This window comes from Microcaecilia unicolor, chromosome 2 (genome assembly GCF_901765095.1).
Source record: "Microcaecilia unicolor chromosome 2, aMicUni1.1, whole genome shotgun sequence".
In the NCBI taxonomy this organism is placed as follows: domain Eukaryota; kingdom Metazoa; phylum Chordata; class Amphibia; order Gymnophiona; family Siphonopidae; genus Microcaecilia; species Microcaecilia unicolor.
In genome coordinates, this window is record NC_044032.1 from 5572818 (window position 1) to 5588988 (window position 16171).

General features: G+C 50.6%; 1 protein-coding gene across 1 annotated transcript in view; it reads left to right on the forward strand.

Moving 5' to 3' along the window:
* The window catches only part of LOC115461770 (B-cell differentiation antigen CD72-like), a 109593-nt gene extending 107059 nt beyond the window's left edge, over positions 1-2534 (forward strand). Inside the window, exon 7 of the mRNA XM_030191815.1 lies at positions 2366-2534. Coding sequence (XP_030047675.1) covers positions 2366-2534 — 169 coding nt within the window. The remainder of the gene's footprint in view (positions 1-2365) is intronic.
* Positions 2535-16171: the final 13637 nt, after the last annotated feature.

Sequence of the window (16171 nt, forward strand, 5' to 3'; positions counted from 1 at the left end):
CCAGTCCAGGGACCTCTTCTGTGTCCTGCCTCCTGATGTAACGTACTGTTTCCTTGTAGGCAGGATGCAACAGAGACAGCCTGTATTAATCAGTGCCTGCCACAGTCCTTGAGCAACAACACAGACACTGCTGTCTAGCTGACACCAACCGGCGCCTATTTTATAAAAGTCTGCTCCCCCTGAGATCAAATCCTGACTACGCCTCTGCTACTTCGGGATTGGAGGAAACGTACTAAGATGGTTTAAAGGATTCCTAACAGCAAGACCTTATCAAGTGATCTCAAACTCAAAAACGTCAACACCTACTACTACTACTACTATTTAGCATTTCTATAGCGCTACAAGGCATACGCAGCACTGCACAAACATAGAAGAAAGACAGTCCCTGCTCAAAGAGCTTACAATCTAATACACCATGGAAACCTGAATGTGGAGTACCACAAGGATCACCACTCTCACCAACCCTTTTTAACTTAATGATGACACCTTTAGCCAAATCACTATCCAGCCAAGGACTTAACCCGTACATCTATGCTGACGATGTCACAATATACATCCCATTCAAACAAGACATAACAGAAATCACGAATGAAATCACTCACAGCCTCCAAATAATGAATTCATGGGCGGACGCATTCCAACTAAAGCTAAACGCAGAAAAAACACAATGTCTCATCCTGTCCTCACAATACAACACAAACAAACCCAATACCATAAACACCCCAAACTACTCACTTCCGGTCTCAGATAGCCTGAAAATTCTGGGAGTCACAATTGACCGAAATCTCACACTCGAAGACCATGCAAAAAATACAGCAAAGAAAATGTTCTACTCAATGTGGAAACTTAAAAGAATCAAACCTTTCTTCCCAAGGGAGGTATTCCGCAGCCTGGTACAATCAATGGTGCTAAGTCATCTAGACTACTGCAATGCCATTTATGCCGGATGCAAAGAACAAATCATTAAGAAGCTTCAGACCGCTCAAAACACGGCAGCCACACTCATATTTGGGAAAGCGAAATATGAAAGCGCCAAACCCCTAAGAGAAAAACTACACTGGCTCCCACTAAAAGAACGAATTGCATTCAAAGTTTGCACCCTGGTCCACAAAATCGTCTACATGTCAGACCTTATAGACTTGCCTATTAGGAAAGCAAAACGATCATCACGCACATTCCTCAATCTCCATTATCCTAACTGTAAAGGGCTAAAATACAAATCCACATACGTGACCAGTTTCTCATACATCTGCACGCAGCTATGGAACGCACTACCGAAGGCCATAAAAACAACGCAAGACCTACCCATCTTCCGAAGGCTACTGAAAACAGATCTTTTCAAGAAGGCATACCATAAACATCCATCTTAAACACTAAATAATAACATTATAGACGATCTGTACAAACCGAACTTTTATCGCATAACTGCTTAACCCCTTTGCTATTAATGATCAAGCACTACCACTTGAAATCTTATGTCGAATAGGGTCTCTCCATAGTTGATGACCTAATGTATGTTATAATCCAATATATTACTTAGGAACCTTCTTGCAATATCATAATGTATTCTTCTAGACCATGTATGTATGCACATTGTATATACTGTATATATACCATGATCTGTTCCATATATATATTATGTTCCATGTATATTACCATGTATGTATGCATCTTAATGCAATACCATTTGTAATTCTGTTACCCGGAAATGGCAACCACCATTACGGCAAATGTAAGCCACATTGAGCCTGCAAATTGGTGGGAAAATGTTGGATACAAATGCTACAAATAAATAAATAAATAAATAAATAACGCATAAATTAAAATAACCATTCAGTTGAAAACGGGCAGAAAATGGATTTCGAGCTGATTTCTAGTTGATATTCAGTTTGCTAACTGACTAAGTGCATAACATTAGGACAGCAAGAAGGCTGTTCTAATTTTATGCGTCGAGTTAACCGGGCACTGGTCTGAATATTGGCCAGTGGCCAGTTAAATTTTGGGTCAGCACACATACCTGGATATTCAATTCTAGGAGACGTGCATGCCCTGGTATTGAATATTCAGGATTAATTTAGCTCATGGCTATGACTGGCTTACAAGCCATTTACCACTGTGACCTGAATATTAAAAGTAAACATATGTGCACACAGCCCTAGTAAATTGTCAAAGAGGCCACTTTAGGAGCATAACTCTCAAATTTAGGGGCATAAATCCTTTTAATATCGGGTCCATTATTTATTATTAAATCTCTGCTCGAACTCTTAAATTCTGTTGACGCTACTGTGGTATATAATTTGCTGCATTACTTCAACAATCCCATATCTGAATTACATTCTGTCTCCTTGGGCCCTTTTTGTTCCAGACGATACCGTTTATGGAATTCTGACCTTAGCACAGAAGAGTTTGAAACACCACATTGGAGAACTATTGCATTCTGGATTTGTGAGACATCCCCTTACTATATACAAGACAGGTTTCCCTACAATACTATGGGCAATATAATCTGCACTTGCAGCAAATCATCTCCATAGAGAAGAGAATGACTAATCACTTTGTAAGTACATATATTAATACTTGAATGACAAATATTTTTTTTAGGCTTCATTTAGATTATATGTGCTGTTTGCTAAAGTAACAAAGAAAACAACTGGTTTGGATATTGAGCATTGTTTATTGCATGAAAGAAGTGGATATTCATGCAAGTTGCAGCAGAGAAGCGAAGACATTTGAAATTTTGCAGATCTGGTTGCTTATGTATTAATCTGTTATCCAAGTAGCTTAAATAACTTTTTGTAAAAAAAAAAAAAAAGACGGATAAGATTCAATTCTGAGATTGATAGAAGTCCAGAAAAACATCCTTTAGTCAACAGAACATCGGCCCATTGTTGGGGTCTTGTGCTTCTCAAATTCAACTCACATTGGCGTGGCCATGAAAAGAAAATCAAAGAATTGTAGGTCACAGTCACTGGCTGACCAGGCTGTATTTACATTTGGGTAGCCAGTTTGTGACATCAGGGGGAGCAGACTGTGTAAACAGGTGCCAGTGTGAGTCGGTTTTTAAAACTGCATAGATGTCATTTTGGTTGGAAGACCATTTGGGGTAGGGTTACCATATGTCCGGATTTACCCGAACATGTCCTCTTTTTGAGGACATGTTCGGGCAACCAGGCGGGTTTTGCCAATCTGCCCGTTTGTCCAGAAATCCAGGCAAACGGGCAGATTGCTAGCCTCCCCTCCCCTTACTTACTACTGCCCTGGTGGTCTAGTGACCTCTTCAGGGCAGGAAAGAGCCCCCCTCTTTCCTGCCCGGAGCGCTGCCCTGCACGGAGCTTATTCAAAATGACTGCCGAGAGTTGAAGTGGCCTCGTGAGACTTCAACTCTCAGTGGCCATTTTGAATTGGCTCTGCGATCAGCAACAGGAAGGATGCTTGCAGGGCAGCGCTCCGGGCAGGAAAGAGGGGGCTCTTTCCTGCCCCAAAGAGGTCACTAGACCACCAGGCAACAGGAAGGTAAGGGGAGGGGGGTGATGGGGTGTGTGACAGGGGGCGGAGCGAGGGCATGACAGGGGGTGGGGTGGAGCGTGACAGGGGCGGGGCATGTGTCCTCCTTTTTGGGGGACAAAATATAGTAACCCTAATTTGGGGGAGCATAAAAGCATCTTTAAATGTACTCAAGGGAGGAGTATACAGGAGTTCCCCTGAGGAATACCAGAAGGATTGTGGTTTTAAAATAATTTCACTCAGTGTTGGAGAGTTCATGTGCTTTGATGTTCCTGCTTTTGCGGAGTTGAAAAGAATAAACAGTTTGAGTTATGCATAAGCTGTTGACTCCAGTGTGTTCCTTGAACTTAAAAGTGTAAGTATCTCTCAAAACTGCAGATCACCATCCCGGGTCGGAAGGCCTACCCCAGCCCGACATTTAGGATCTGATGGCCAGCTTTGTTCACTTCAGTTTCCCTCTGGATTTGTATGTCTTCTTTTTTTACTGAGAGGAGAAGAGGGCAATCCCACCCACTGATGCTTCCTTCCCCAGGTGGAGGAACCTAGTGCCAAGCAAATAAGGGACTGATGGAGGCTGTCTTTGGGAGGCTCCATCCAGGTCAGACCCCGAATTCTGGTGTGCCCAGGTGTCACGCTTCCGCGCCTGTCACAAACAGGGAGCCCTTGGACCACTACCGACAGCCGGCAGTGGCAGGAGAACCCCTCAAACAGGCAACACGACACAGCCCAGACTGGAGCAGCTGGACAGGAGAAGCAGAAGAGGCAACGAGCCGGAACAGGCAAAGCAGGAACCCTAGACTTCACCTGCGCTAGCCGCATTTCACCGGGAGTTGAGCCCCCGGCTGCAGGCGGCCGGCAGGACTTACCGGGCAGGGCAGAACTGGACTGGAACAGAAGCACCGGCCGCAAGCAGGAGAAAAGTCCACGAATCCAACAAGGTCTTGGCCAGACAGCAGCAGTAGAATAAGCCAGAGAAACAAGCTGGGGTCAGGGGCAGGCAGCAAGCAGAAGAATAAATCAGTAAACAGGCAAAGGTCAAGCTGACACGAAAAGTAGCAAGGCAGCACTGTAACAAAACTCTCACAGACTAAGACTCCACTGAGGACCTTTGTTGCAAGGCAAACTAGAAAGTTTCCATGTGGTTAATAAAGGCACACAACAAGGGAGTACACAGGGCCGTGCCTAGGGTCTCTGGTGCCCCCCTGGAGACTATCAGTTGGTGCCCCCCCCCCCCCCCCCCCGTCTAGCATAAAATACCATAAATACCAAAATACCATACTGTGCAAAATATAAAGACAGCAGATGTAAATATGAAAAAACTAACAAGTACCAATCACCACTTTACAAATTAACAAATAGAAATAAAACAAATATAGAAAATAAAATAATACCATTTTATTGGACTAATACATTTAGCTTTCAGAGGCCAAAACATCCTTCCTCAGGTCAATACAGTATAGTACTGTTACAGTATCCTATCCTGACCTGAGGAAGGGGATTTTGTTCTCCGAAAGGTAACCAAAATGTATTAAAATTAGTCCAATAAAAATATTACCTTGTTTACATGTTATATTATAAACACTAGTAAAAAAGGCCCGTTTCTGTTAGAAATGAAACGGGCACTAGCAAGGTTTTCCTTGGAGTGTATGTTTCAGAAAGAGCGTGTGTGAGAGATGGAGCGTGTGTGTCAGAGAGAGAATGTGAGAGAGAGAGAGAGACAGAGTGTATGTGTTTGTGCGAGAGAGCGAGTGTGTGAGAGACAGTGTTTGTGTTTCTGTGTAACACTGTGTGAGAGAGAGGGACAAAGACAGTGAGTGTGTGAGTGAGAGTGTATGTGGCAGACAGAGAATGAATGACTGTGTGTGTGGTGTGAGGAACCCCCTCACCCCCTCCCTCTCCCCTGCCCCCTTGCAGCCAGGCATGTGCAGCGACCCTCCTCTCCCCGTGTTCCCCCTGCAGCCACCCATGCCCATCAACCCTCCTCTCCCCCTGCTGCATCCTTCCTGTCTCCCCTGCTCCCCCTGCAGCCACCCATGTGGTCTCAGGCCCCCCCTCAGCATCCCTCCTGTCCCCCTGCAGGCACGCACGTGCAGCGTCCCTCCTCTCTCCCCTGTCCCCCCTGCAGCCAGCCATGTCCAGCGACCCTTCTGTCCCCCTGCCCCCCCTGCAGCTACCCATGTCCAGCGACCCTCCTCTCCTGTGCAGCCACCCATGTCTGAGGACACTCCTCTCCTTTTTCCCTGTTCCTCCCCTGTGGCCAGCCATGTCCATCGACCCACCTGTCCCCCCTGATGACCACCAACCCTTCTGTCCCCCTGCCCGCCCTGCAGTGTCCATCCTGTATCCCTTGTCCCCCTTGCAGGTACCCATGTAGTGTGTGGAGCCCCATCCCTATCTCCCTGTTCCCTGCCCCCCCTGCAGCCAGCCATGTCCAGCGACCCTTCTGTCCCCCTGCCCCCCCTGCAGCTACCCATGTCCAGCGACCCTCCTCTCCTGTGCAGCCACCCATGTCTGAGGACACTCCTCTCCTTTTTCCCTGTTCCTCCCCTGTGGCCAGCCATGTCCATCGACCCACCTGTCCCCCCTGATGACCACCAACCCTTCTGTCCCCCTGCCCGCCCTGCAGTGTCCATCCTGTATCCCTTGTCCCCCTTGCAGGTACCCATGTAGTGTGTGGAGCCCCATCCCTATCTCCCTGTTCCCTGCCCCCCCCTGCAGCCAGCCATGTCCAGCGACCCTTCTGTCCCCCTGCCCCCCCTGCAGCTACCCATGTCCAGCGACCCTCCTCTCCTGTGCAGCCACCCATGTCTGAGGACACTCCTCTCCTTTTTCCCTGTTCCTCCCCTGTGGCCAGCCCTGTCCATCGACCCACCTGTCCCCCCTGATGACCACCAACCCTTCTGTCCCCCTGCCCGCCCTGCAGTGTCCATCCTGTATCCCTTGTCCCCCTTGCAGGTACCCATGTAGTGTGTGGAGCCCCATCCCTATCTCCCTGTTCCCTGCCCCCCCTGCAGCCATCCATGTGCAGCTCCCCTCCCCTCCCCTGCTTCCTTCCAGGCACCCATGTCCAGCGAGACCCCCCCTGCCCCCCCCAGCCGGCGCAGCACCCAAAGAAAGCCCCTTGTCCCCCCACCATGGCACATCACCAAGCCCCTCCCCCCTCATCAACCCCCTCGCCACCCGCAACCACTAATACAAACTGTGTCCAGCGGCTGCTGCTTCTGCTATTCAGCAGCAGCAGCCCGTACATAAAGAAAAAAAAAATCCTCCTAAAACGCACCTCCGTTGAGAAGCATCTCACATTGGCTGAAGTCTCAGCATGCGCTCCTCCTCTCCCCTCTGACGTCTCGGCGTTTCTCCGGGGTCTTCCAGCAGGGGCACTGACGTTGAGGGGAGAGGAGGAGCGGCTGCAGAGACGTCAGCCAATGTGAGATGTTCTCAGAATGAAGCTCATTCTGTTTCTGAGTCTGACGTCCTGCACGTACAACGTGCAGCGACGTCAGACTCAGAAGAAACTTTCGGCGTCAGCTTTGCAGACTGCAGTGGAAGAAATGAAAGGACCTCGGCTTGGCTGGCGGGGGGTGGGGGTCCCCCGCCAGCTGAAGGAATTTTTTTAAAGGCAGCCGGTAGCCAGCGGCAGGAGGAAGCGGACCTCGGCTGGCGGGGGTTGGGGTCCCCTGCCAGCGAAGGTAGGCAACAGCAACGGCGGGGGAGGGTTGGCGGCGGTAGGGGGGTCCAGGGCGAAATCTGCGGGGGCCCAGGCCCCTGTGGCCCCAAGCAGATACGCCCCTGGTTGGTAGGGGTGCCTTTATGGATCCCTTTACTCTCTGTGTTTTGCCCTCGAGGGCGGGGCAGAGAGACATGGTGAGTTGGATGGCTTCACCACCATGAACTTACGAACTGTTTAGGGATTTTGCAGATGGCTTCAGCAGGTTGTCTTCAGAATGTTGAGGTAGCATTTTATGTACAGATGGGGCATGGCTGAGGGCGGGTCTATGAGTGAGGGTGACTGGTCCTAGCCTATGATGACTACAGGATTTTTGTGCTTCTCTGCCTTGGAGTGAGCTTCAGAACGTTCAAGGTGGGATTTATTAATATAGATGTATTAACACAGCTACAATACTACTTTATCCTAAAGCAAAAAAATAAAAATATATATTTTATTTACAGTTTGTTGTCTCAGGTTTCTCCTTTCCTCATCTTCTTTTCACTGTCTTCCTTCCATCCAGCATCTCTTTGTTCTCTCTCTGCCATCCAGTGTGTGCCCTCTCTGCTGTTCCCTCCATCCAATGTCTGCCCTCTCTCCCTGTCCCTTCCATCTACATCTGCCCTCTATCTCTGCCCCTTCCATCCACCATCTGCCCCTGTCTGCCCTCTCTCTCTCCTCCTTCCATTCACTGTCTGCCCTTTCTCTCTGCCCCTTCAATCCACCATTTGCCCTCCCTCTCCCATCCATCCAGGATCTGTCCCCCTCTCTGCCCCTTTTTTTCAGCCCCCAGTTCCAGCCCCACTATCCCACCAGTCCCCAGTTTCAGCCCCAGCCCTTTTCTCCCACCAGTCCCGAGCTTCAGCCCCCAGCCACTTCTCCCTGTCCCCTTTTCAGCCCCCTGTCCCCACAGTTTCAGCCCCTGCCCCTTTTCAGCCCCCAGTCCCAGTACTAGCCCCCTTATTCCACCTACCCTCCTTTTCAGCCCCAGTTCCAGCCCCCTTCATCCACATGCCTTGCATTAGGGCCCCCCTTTTCAGCCCAACCCATTCTCCCACCTGACCCAGGCATGCCCCATTTTCCCTCATGACCCCTTCTCAGACCCCAGTTCCAGCCCCCTTCTCCCATTTGAGAGCCCCCTCCCCACCCCCTTCTCCCGAGAACCCCCACCCCACCCTACCCCTGCTCCCTTCTGAGAATCCCACCTTCTCCCATCTGAGAATTTATTTATTTATTTGTTGCATTTGTATCCCACATTTTCCCACCTACCTATTTGCAGGCTCAATGTGGCTTACAATACATCATGAATAGTGAGTATACATGAGAAAATATCCCCTCCCCACACCAGTCCCCTACACCCATCTGAAAACCCCCTCCCCATCTGAGAACCCCCACAACACCCCTCTCCCATCTGAAAATCTCCCCCTTCTCCCATCTGAGAACCCCCTCCCCACCCCAGTCCCCTGCTCCCATCCACCCATGTCCAGCAGTGACCCTCCTCTCCCCTGCCCTGCATGCACCCATACCCAGTGACCCTACTTTCCCCTGCCCTCCATTCACCTATGTCCAGCAGTGAACCTCCTCTCCCCTGCCCTGCATGCACCATACCCAGCGACCCTTCTCTCCCCTCCATGATCCACCCATGCCCAGGGACTCCCTTCTCTCCCCTGCCACCCCTCCCAAGTTGTTCAGCAGCGACTTCTTCTTCTCCTTCCTCCCTCCCTCCCTCTGGATCCGTCCCTCACCGCCCTGTCCTTCGAATTCTTTAGGGTAGGCAGTCTTGCCTACCCGCTGCTGGTTCGCGCTTCAAAATGGCCGCCGAGACTTCAGCAGAAGTCTCGCGAGGCAGCCTCTGGAAGTCTCGGCGGCCATTTTTAAAGGGACAGGTCGGTGAGGGACGGATCCAGAGGGAGGGAGGACAAGCAGTATGGCGGGGCAGCACCGCAGCGGCGCCCTTGAAGGCAGGCGCCCCCCCTGCGGTGCTTACCCTGCTTACCGTGTTGGCATGGCCCTGGGAGTACACCAGGTAAGGATGCTGCTTAGTTCCAAAAATCCCAAGCCAGTCTGGAAGACTGGAAAACCCGGACCAGACCGACATAACTTCTGGAACATGGGAAGCGGCAAGTAGTTAATCCACAGCAGCCACCAGGTCCTGCCAGCAAGGGGCATGATGAATGAGAGCCTGAAACACGGGCAAAATCATAACAGTACCTCCCCCTCAAGGCCTCCCTGAAATTTCCGGGGGTTCTAGGTTTCCATGGATATCTCTAATGGAATCTGCTGGTGAGTTTAGGCGAGTGATCCAGGACCACAGTACTGGGTGCGGGTCATGAGATGGTCGGTCGAGGGCCAGGCTGGACCTTATCAACAGAGTTGGATCGCGTGGTCAGCACTAAAGTTGGGCCACAGGCCATGATTTGCCGTGACTTACTCTGCGAGCCCGTAGATCTCTGAATATCAGGACTGTCCTGAACCTTAGGACCTGAGCCCTGTCTTCGAGGGAAGGAACGAGACAACCCACCTTGAGGAATCTTTTTAGAGCCCCCGTTGGACGGAATCTGGGGGTTGGACGCCTTGTGGGTTCCCGCTTGGAACTGGTCTGGGGTAAAATATAAACGCAGTGCAGACCAACTGCAGCAGCATCAGAGTCCTGGGACTGTGAGTCACTAATATCCGTCCAAGCATCAGATTCTTGGTCCTGCTGTTCACTGTCGGTACCCCCGACATCAGGAATGAGGCAAAGTTTCCTGCAAGACTCCCCCCAGTCCAAGATCTCACCCTTTTCCCAGTCTAGGATCGGATTGTGTCTCTGTAGCCAAGGTAGACCCAACACAATGGGTTGCACGGCTGACTGGAGGACGTATAGGAAAATGTCTTCTCTGTGATCACCAATACACAAGCTCACCGGCCCTGTCTGGGTGCTTACATAACCTTGAATGCGCCCATACACTGAAAAGAGTGGAATGGTCTTAGGTAATTCTTGTATTGGGATGTTAAATTGATGGACCAGAGATTCAGCTATAAAGTTCCTCCCGGCCACGGAGTCCAGAAAAACTTCAGTATGCTCTCTTCTGTGACCAAGATCGATCACTGCTGGCACTAGGAATTGGGTATGAAGAATGCCAGAAGATAGACTTACTATAGTGCCTGCCGTCAGACTCTGATCCAAGGGTGCAGGTTTAAGTGGGCACCTGGCCGCATAGTGTCCAACATCACCACAATACAGGCAAAAGTTGAGAGTCCGACTTCTCTGTTTCTCTTGCATCGTGAGAGAAATATGTCCTAATTGCATAGGCTCTGCAGGTGGTAGGGGAGAGGTCTCCTGGCCAGTACCAGTCGGTGGCACACACTGAGGGCTAGATGTTTTAATTCCCACCTTTTCTGAGGAGCACCGTTCTCGGCTAAGTTCTTGGAAACGAATATCAATCATAGTGCAGAATTTAATCAGATCATCCAACCTGGTAGGAATGTTCACGGCCAGCCAACTCATCCTTAATTTGGGGCGCCAACCCCTGCCAGAAGGTCACGACCAGACTCATTATTCCAGGTTAATTCAGAAGCCAGAGTGCAGAAACGAATGGCATAGTCGCCCACAGTCATTATTCCCTGCTTTAATCTCAAGAGCGCCGAAGTTGCAGAGGTAACTTTCCCAGGCTCTTCGAACACTCGTTTAAATTGGTCCAGGAAACTGCGGAGATCATGAAGCACCGGATCGTCCTTCTCCCAAAGAGGGGATGCCCAGGCTAAAGCTTGCCCGGACAACAATGACATAATATAAGCTATCCGGGTTCTATCGGAAGGAAAGTCTCGAGACTGGAGTTCTTTCTTCCCAAGGGCCATCTTTCGCAATCTGGTACAGTCATTGGTACTAAGTCACCTGGACTATTGCAACGCACTCTACGCTGGTTGCAAAGAACAGACCATCAAGAAACTTCGAACGGCCCAAAACACTGCAGCCAGACTCATATTTGGAAAAACAAAATATGAAAGTGCAAAACCCCTAAGAAAGAAACTACACTGGCTCCCACTGAAAGAACATACCACGTTCAAGATCTGCACAATTGTTCACAAAATCATCTATGGAGACGCCCCAACCTACATGCTTGACCTCGTGGACTTGCCTCCCAGAAATGCTACATGATCTTCCCGCACCTTTCTCAACCTACACTTCCCCAGCTGTAAAGGTCTAAAATACAAAGTATCACACGCTACCAGCTTTTCCTACATGAGTACGCAGATGTGGAATGCACTACCAACTCACTTGAGAACGATCAATGAATTAAATAACTTCCGCAAAGCTCTGAAAACCTATCTCTTCAACAAGGCTTACCGTGATAACCCTTAACTAACTAAAACTCAACACCTAAATTCCTCACTCAGAACGTCTTACTATATAACTGCTTGAACAGATCCTCTTGTTTTTTTTTATCTCTTTGTAACACCAACTGTATTCTTTTCCTTGTTATGGTGATGCCATAGCAGATCTTTGTAAGCCACATTGAGCCTGCAAATAGGTGGGAAAATGTGGGATACAAATGCAATAAATAAATAAATAATAAATAATAAATACAATACATTTCACACTGATTGCTTGCTTTACATAGGAAACCAATTGCATGCACAGCTTTCAACTGCTTTAAATAGAGGGCAACTGAACCTGGTACGAATTGATTTAACTACAATTGACTACCATGCTTCAAAAGGTTTCTAGTCCAGCTTCCAATCCGCCTGATCCAGCTTCTCCCGGCCTTCTCCAGTCCATCTGTTGCAGCCTGATCCAGCTTCTTCCTGCCTGTCCCAGTCCGCAGTTCCAGCCTCTCCCTGCCTGTTCCTGCCTCCTGCTCCGGCTGCCCCGGTCCGCCTGATCCAGCTCCTTCCTACTTGTTCCAGTCCGCCCGTTCCAGCCACCTGTTCCAGCCTGTCCCGGTCCGACTGATCCAGCTTCTTCCTGCTTGTTCCAGCCCACCTGATCCAGCTGCTTCTCCCTGCTCATTCCAGTCCATCTGCTCCAGTCGCTCCAGCCCGCCTGATCCAGCTTCTCCCTGCTTGTCCCAGTCCAGCTTGCTCCAGTCCGCCTGATCCAGCATCTCCAGTCTGTCCCGGTCCGCCTGATCCAGCTTCTCCCTGCTAGCATGTTCCTGCCCTAGTGTGTTCCAGTCCGCCTGCTCCAAGCCTACTCCTGTCTGTATGATCCCATCTCGTGATCCCAGCTTGTTCCAGTACGCCGATCCCAGCTTGCTCCAGTACGCCGACCCTGCTTCCCCTGCTTGCTCCAGTGTTCCAGTCAGGCTTCTCCCTGCTTGTTCCAGCCCATCTGCTCCAGTACACCTAATTGCTCCAGTACACCTGCTCCAGCCTGCCTACTCCGGTACACCTGCTCCAGCCTGCCTACTCCAGTACATCTGCTCCAGCGTGTTCCAGTCCGCCTGAACCAGCTTCTCCCTGCTTGTTCCAGTACACTGGCTCCAGTCTGCCTGAACCAGCTTCTCCCTGCTTATTCCAATACACCTGCTCCAGCCTGCCCACTCCAGCACATCTGCTCCAGCGTGCTCCGATCCACCTGAACCAGCTTCTCCCTGCCTGTTCCAGTCCATCTGCTCCAGACTGCTTGCTGCCTGTTCCAGTCCATCTGCTCCAGCCTGCTTGCTCCAGCTTCTCCCTGCTCATCTGCACCAGCTTGTTCCAGCCTGCCTGCTAGCTTGTCAGCCATTGACTTACTCGCCTGCCTGCTAACTTGTCAGCCCCTGTCTTATCTGCTCTCCAGAATCTCCCTGCTCGTTCTTGTCCACCGGCTCCAGCATGCCCCAACCCGCCTACTAGCTTGTCAACCACTGATTTACTTGCCTACCTACTAACTTGTCAGCCATTGACCTACCTACCCCCCCAGCCTCTCCCTGCTCATCCCTGTCCATCCGCACCAGCTTGCTTCAGCCCGCCTGCTAGTTTGGCAGCCACTGCCTCACTTGCCTGCCTGCTAACTTGTCAGCCATTGACTTACCTGCTCTCCAGTCCATCTATCCCTCCAATTCCAAGCCTCCGACTCTCCGCTCTATCTATCTACTTCTCAACTCAGTCTCTACACTTACACCGCAATCACTACTTATGGCCCCTGTCCACATCCTCTTCCTTGCCCTGTCCCTTCCTAATCTTTTTCCCTTCCCCTTACCGCTGTCCACTGCTGGAAATCATTGCCCACCTGTGTTCCCTCCCAACCTGCCCACTACGGCAATACCCTATCCACCCCCATCCCTCACCACCTCACCATCTCTCTTGTCCCCCTTCTCCTTCCTAGCCCTTAATCTTCAACACCTCCTTCCTACCATTAACCCTTCACCATTCCTCCTAAGTGCACCACGTCTTCGTCGCCTTCGTCGCCCGACCTCCCCCACCCTCCTCCGCACTCTCCTGCTCCTCCTCCTGCTATCCGCGGGAGACATTAATCCTAATCCAGGCCCCCCCCCACCTGTCCTCCTCCTATCCACACAAACGATTCCGTGACGCCTCCAATCTCGTCTCTATTCCCCTCCTCCCCCCCTCTTCCCTCCCCTTCTCATGTGCCTTGTGGAATGCCCACTCGGTCTGCAACAAACTGCCCTTCATCCACGATCTCTTCATCTCTCGCTCCCTTCAATTACTCGCCCTAACCAAAACCTGGCTCTCCCCTGACAACTCTGCCTCAGTCGCTGCCCTTTGTCATGGAGGTTATCTCTTCTCCCACACTCCCCGCCCAGATGGCCGCGGCGGAGGCGTCGGGCTACTTCTCTCGCCCTCCTGTAGTTTCCAACCCCTCCTCCTGCCGCAGTCTCACTGCTTCTCATCCTTTGAAGCTCACTCCATCCGACTATTCCACCCATTACCACTCAGAGTTGCCGTCATCTACCGCCCCCCTGATAAGCCCCTCTCTTCATTCCTTACTGACTTCGACGCCTGGCTCACCGTCTTTCTTGATCCCGCATCTCCATCCCTCATTCTTGGTGATTTTAACATTCACGTTGACAACCCATCCAACTCCTACACTTCTAAATTCCTCACTCTGATATCCTCCTTTAACCTCCGACTATCCTCTACCGCCCCTACTCACCATGATGGCCATTGCCTCGACCTCGTTCTCTTCTCTTCCTGCTCACCTTCTAATTTCTGCACCTCAGTCCTTCCTATCTCAGATCATCACCTAATCACCCTCACACTTCATCACCCTCCCCCTCAACCTCGCCCAACTATAACCACTACCTTCAGGAATCTCCAAGCTGTCGACCCCCCTACCCTATCCTCTCACATCTCCAATCTCTTCCTGTCCATCTCGTCTTCTGAATCTGTCGACACGGCTGTCTCTACCTACAATGAAATTCTCTCCACTGCTCTGGATACCCTTGCACCATCTGTCTCTCGCCCCACTAAGCGCATTAATCCTCAGCCCTGGTTAACCCCATGCATCTGTTACCTTCGCTCCTGCACCCGATCTGCTGAACGACTCTGGAGAAAATCTCGCACCCTGTCAGAATTCACCCATTACAAATTCATGCCATCCTCCTTCCAGTCCTCCCTATTCCTTGCCAAACAGGAATATTATTCTCAATTAACCAATTCTCTTGGCTCCAACCCTCGTCGCCTCTTCGCAACCCTCAACTCCCTACTTAAAGTGCCCTCCGCTCCCACCCCCCCTCACTCTCTCCTCAAACATTAGCTGACTACTTCCGCGATAAAGTGCAGAAGATAAACCTTGAATTCACCTCCAAGCCTTCTCCTCCCTGTGACTTCTTAACCCACTCCCTCAACCAACCTAACCTGTCCTCCTTCCCTGAGATCACCGAAGAGGAAACTGCTCGCCTTCTTTCTTCCTCTAAATGCACCACCTGTTCCTCTGACCCCATTCCCACCAATCTGCTTACCAACATCTCTCCTACAGTTAACCCCTCAATCTGTCACATCCTCAACCTCTCTCTCTCCACTGCTACTGTCCCTGACACCTTCAAGCACGCTGTAGTCACTCCACTTCTTAAAAAACCATCACTTGACCCCACCTGTCCCTCCAATTACCGCCCCATCTCCCTTCTACCCTTCCTCTCCAAATTACTTGAACGAGCTGTCCACAGCCGCTGCCTTGATTTCCTCTCCTCTCAGGCCATCCTTGATCCGCTTCAATCCGGCTTTCGCCCACTACACTCAACAGAAACAGCTCTCTCCAAAGTCTGCAATGACCTATTCCTTGCCAAATCAAAAGGTCACTACTCCATCCTTATCCTCCTCGACTTATCTGCCGCCTTCGACACCGTCAATCATAATTTACTTCTTGACACACTGTCCTCATTTGGATTCCAGGGCCCCGTCCTCTCCTGGTTCTCCTCGTATCTCTTCCAACGCACCTTCAGTGTATCTTCTAATGGCTCTTCTTCCACCCCCGTCCCGCTCTCTGTTGGAGTTCCCCAAGGATCTGTCCTTGGACCGCTTCTTTTCTCAATATACACCTCTTCCCTGGGCTCACTGATCTCATCACATGGTTTCCAGTACCATCTCTATGCCGATGACACCCAGCTCTACCTCTCCACTCCCAACATCACAGTCGAAACCCAGGCCAGAGTCTCGGCCTGCCTCTCAGATATCGCCGCCTGGATGTCCAACCGTCACCTGAAACTGAACATGGCAAAGACTGAGCTCCTTGTCTTCCCACCCAAACCCTCCTCTCCTCTTCCCCCACTCTCTGTCTCTGTTGACAACGCCCTCATCCTCCCCGTCTCGTCAGCCCGCAATCTCAGAGTCATTTTCGACTCCTCCCTCTCCTTCTCTGCCCATATCCAGCAGACAGCTAAGACCTGTCGCTTCTTCCTCTATAATATTAGCAAAATCCGCCCATTCCTCTCTGAACAGACCACCCGAACCCTCGTCCACTCACTCGTTACCTCTCGTCTTGACTATTGCAACCTTCTCCTTGCTGGTCTCCCGCTTAGCCACCTATCCCCCCTT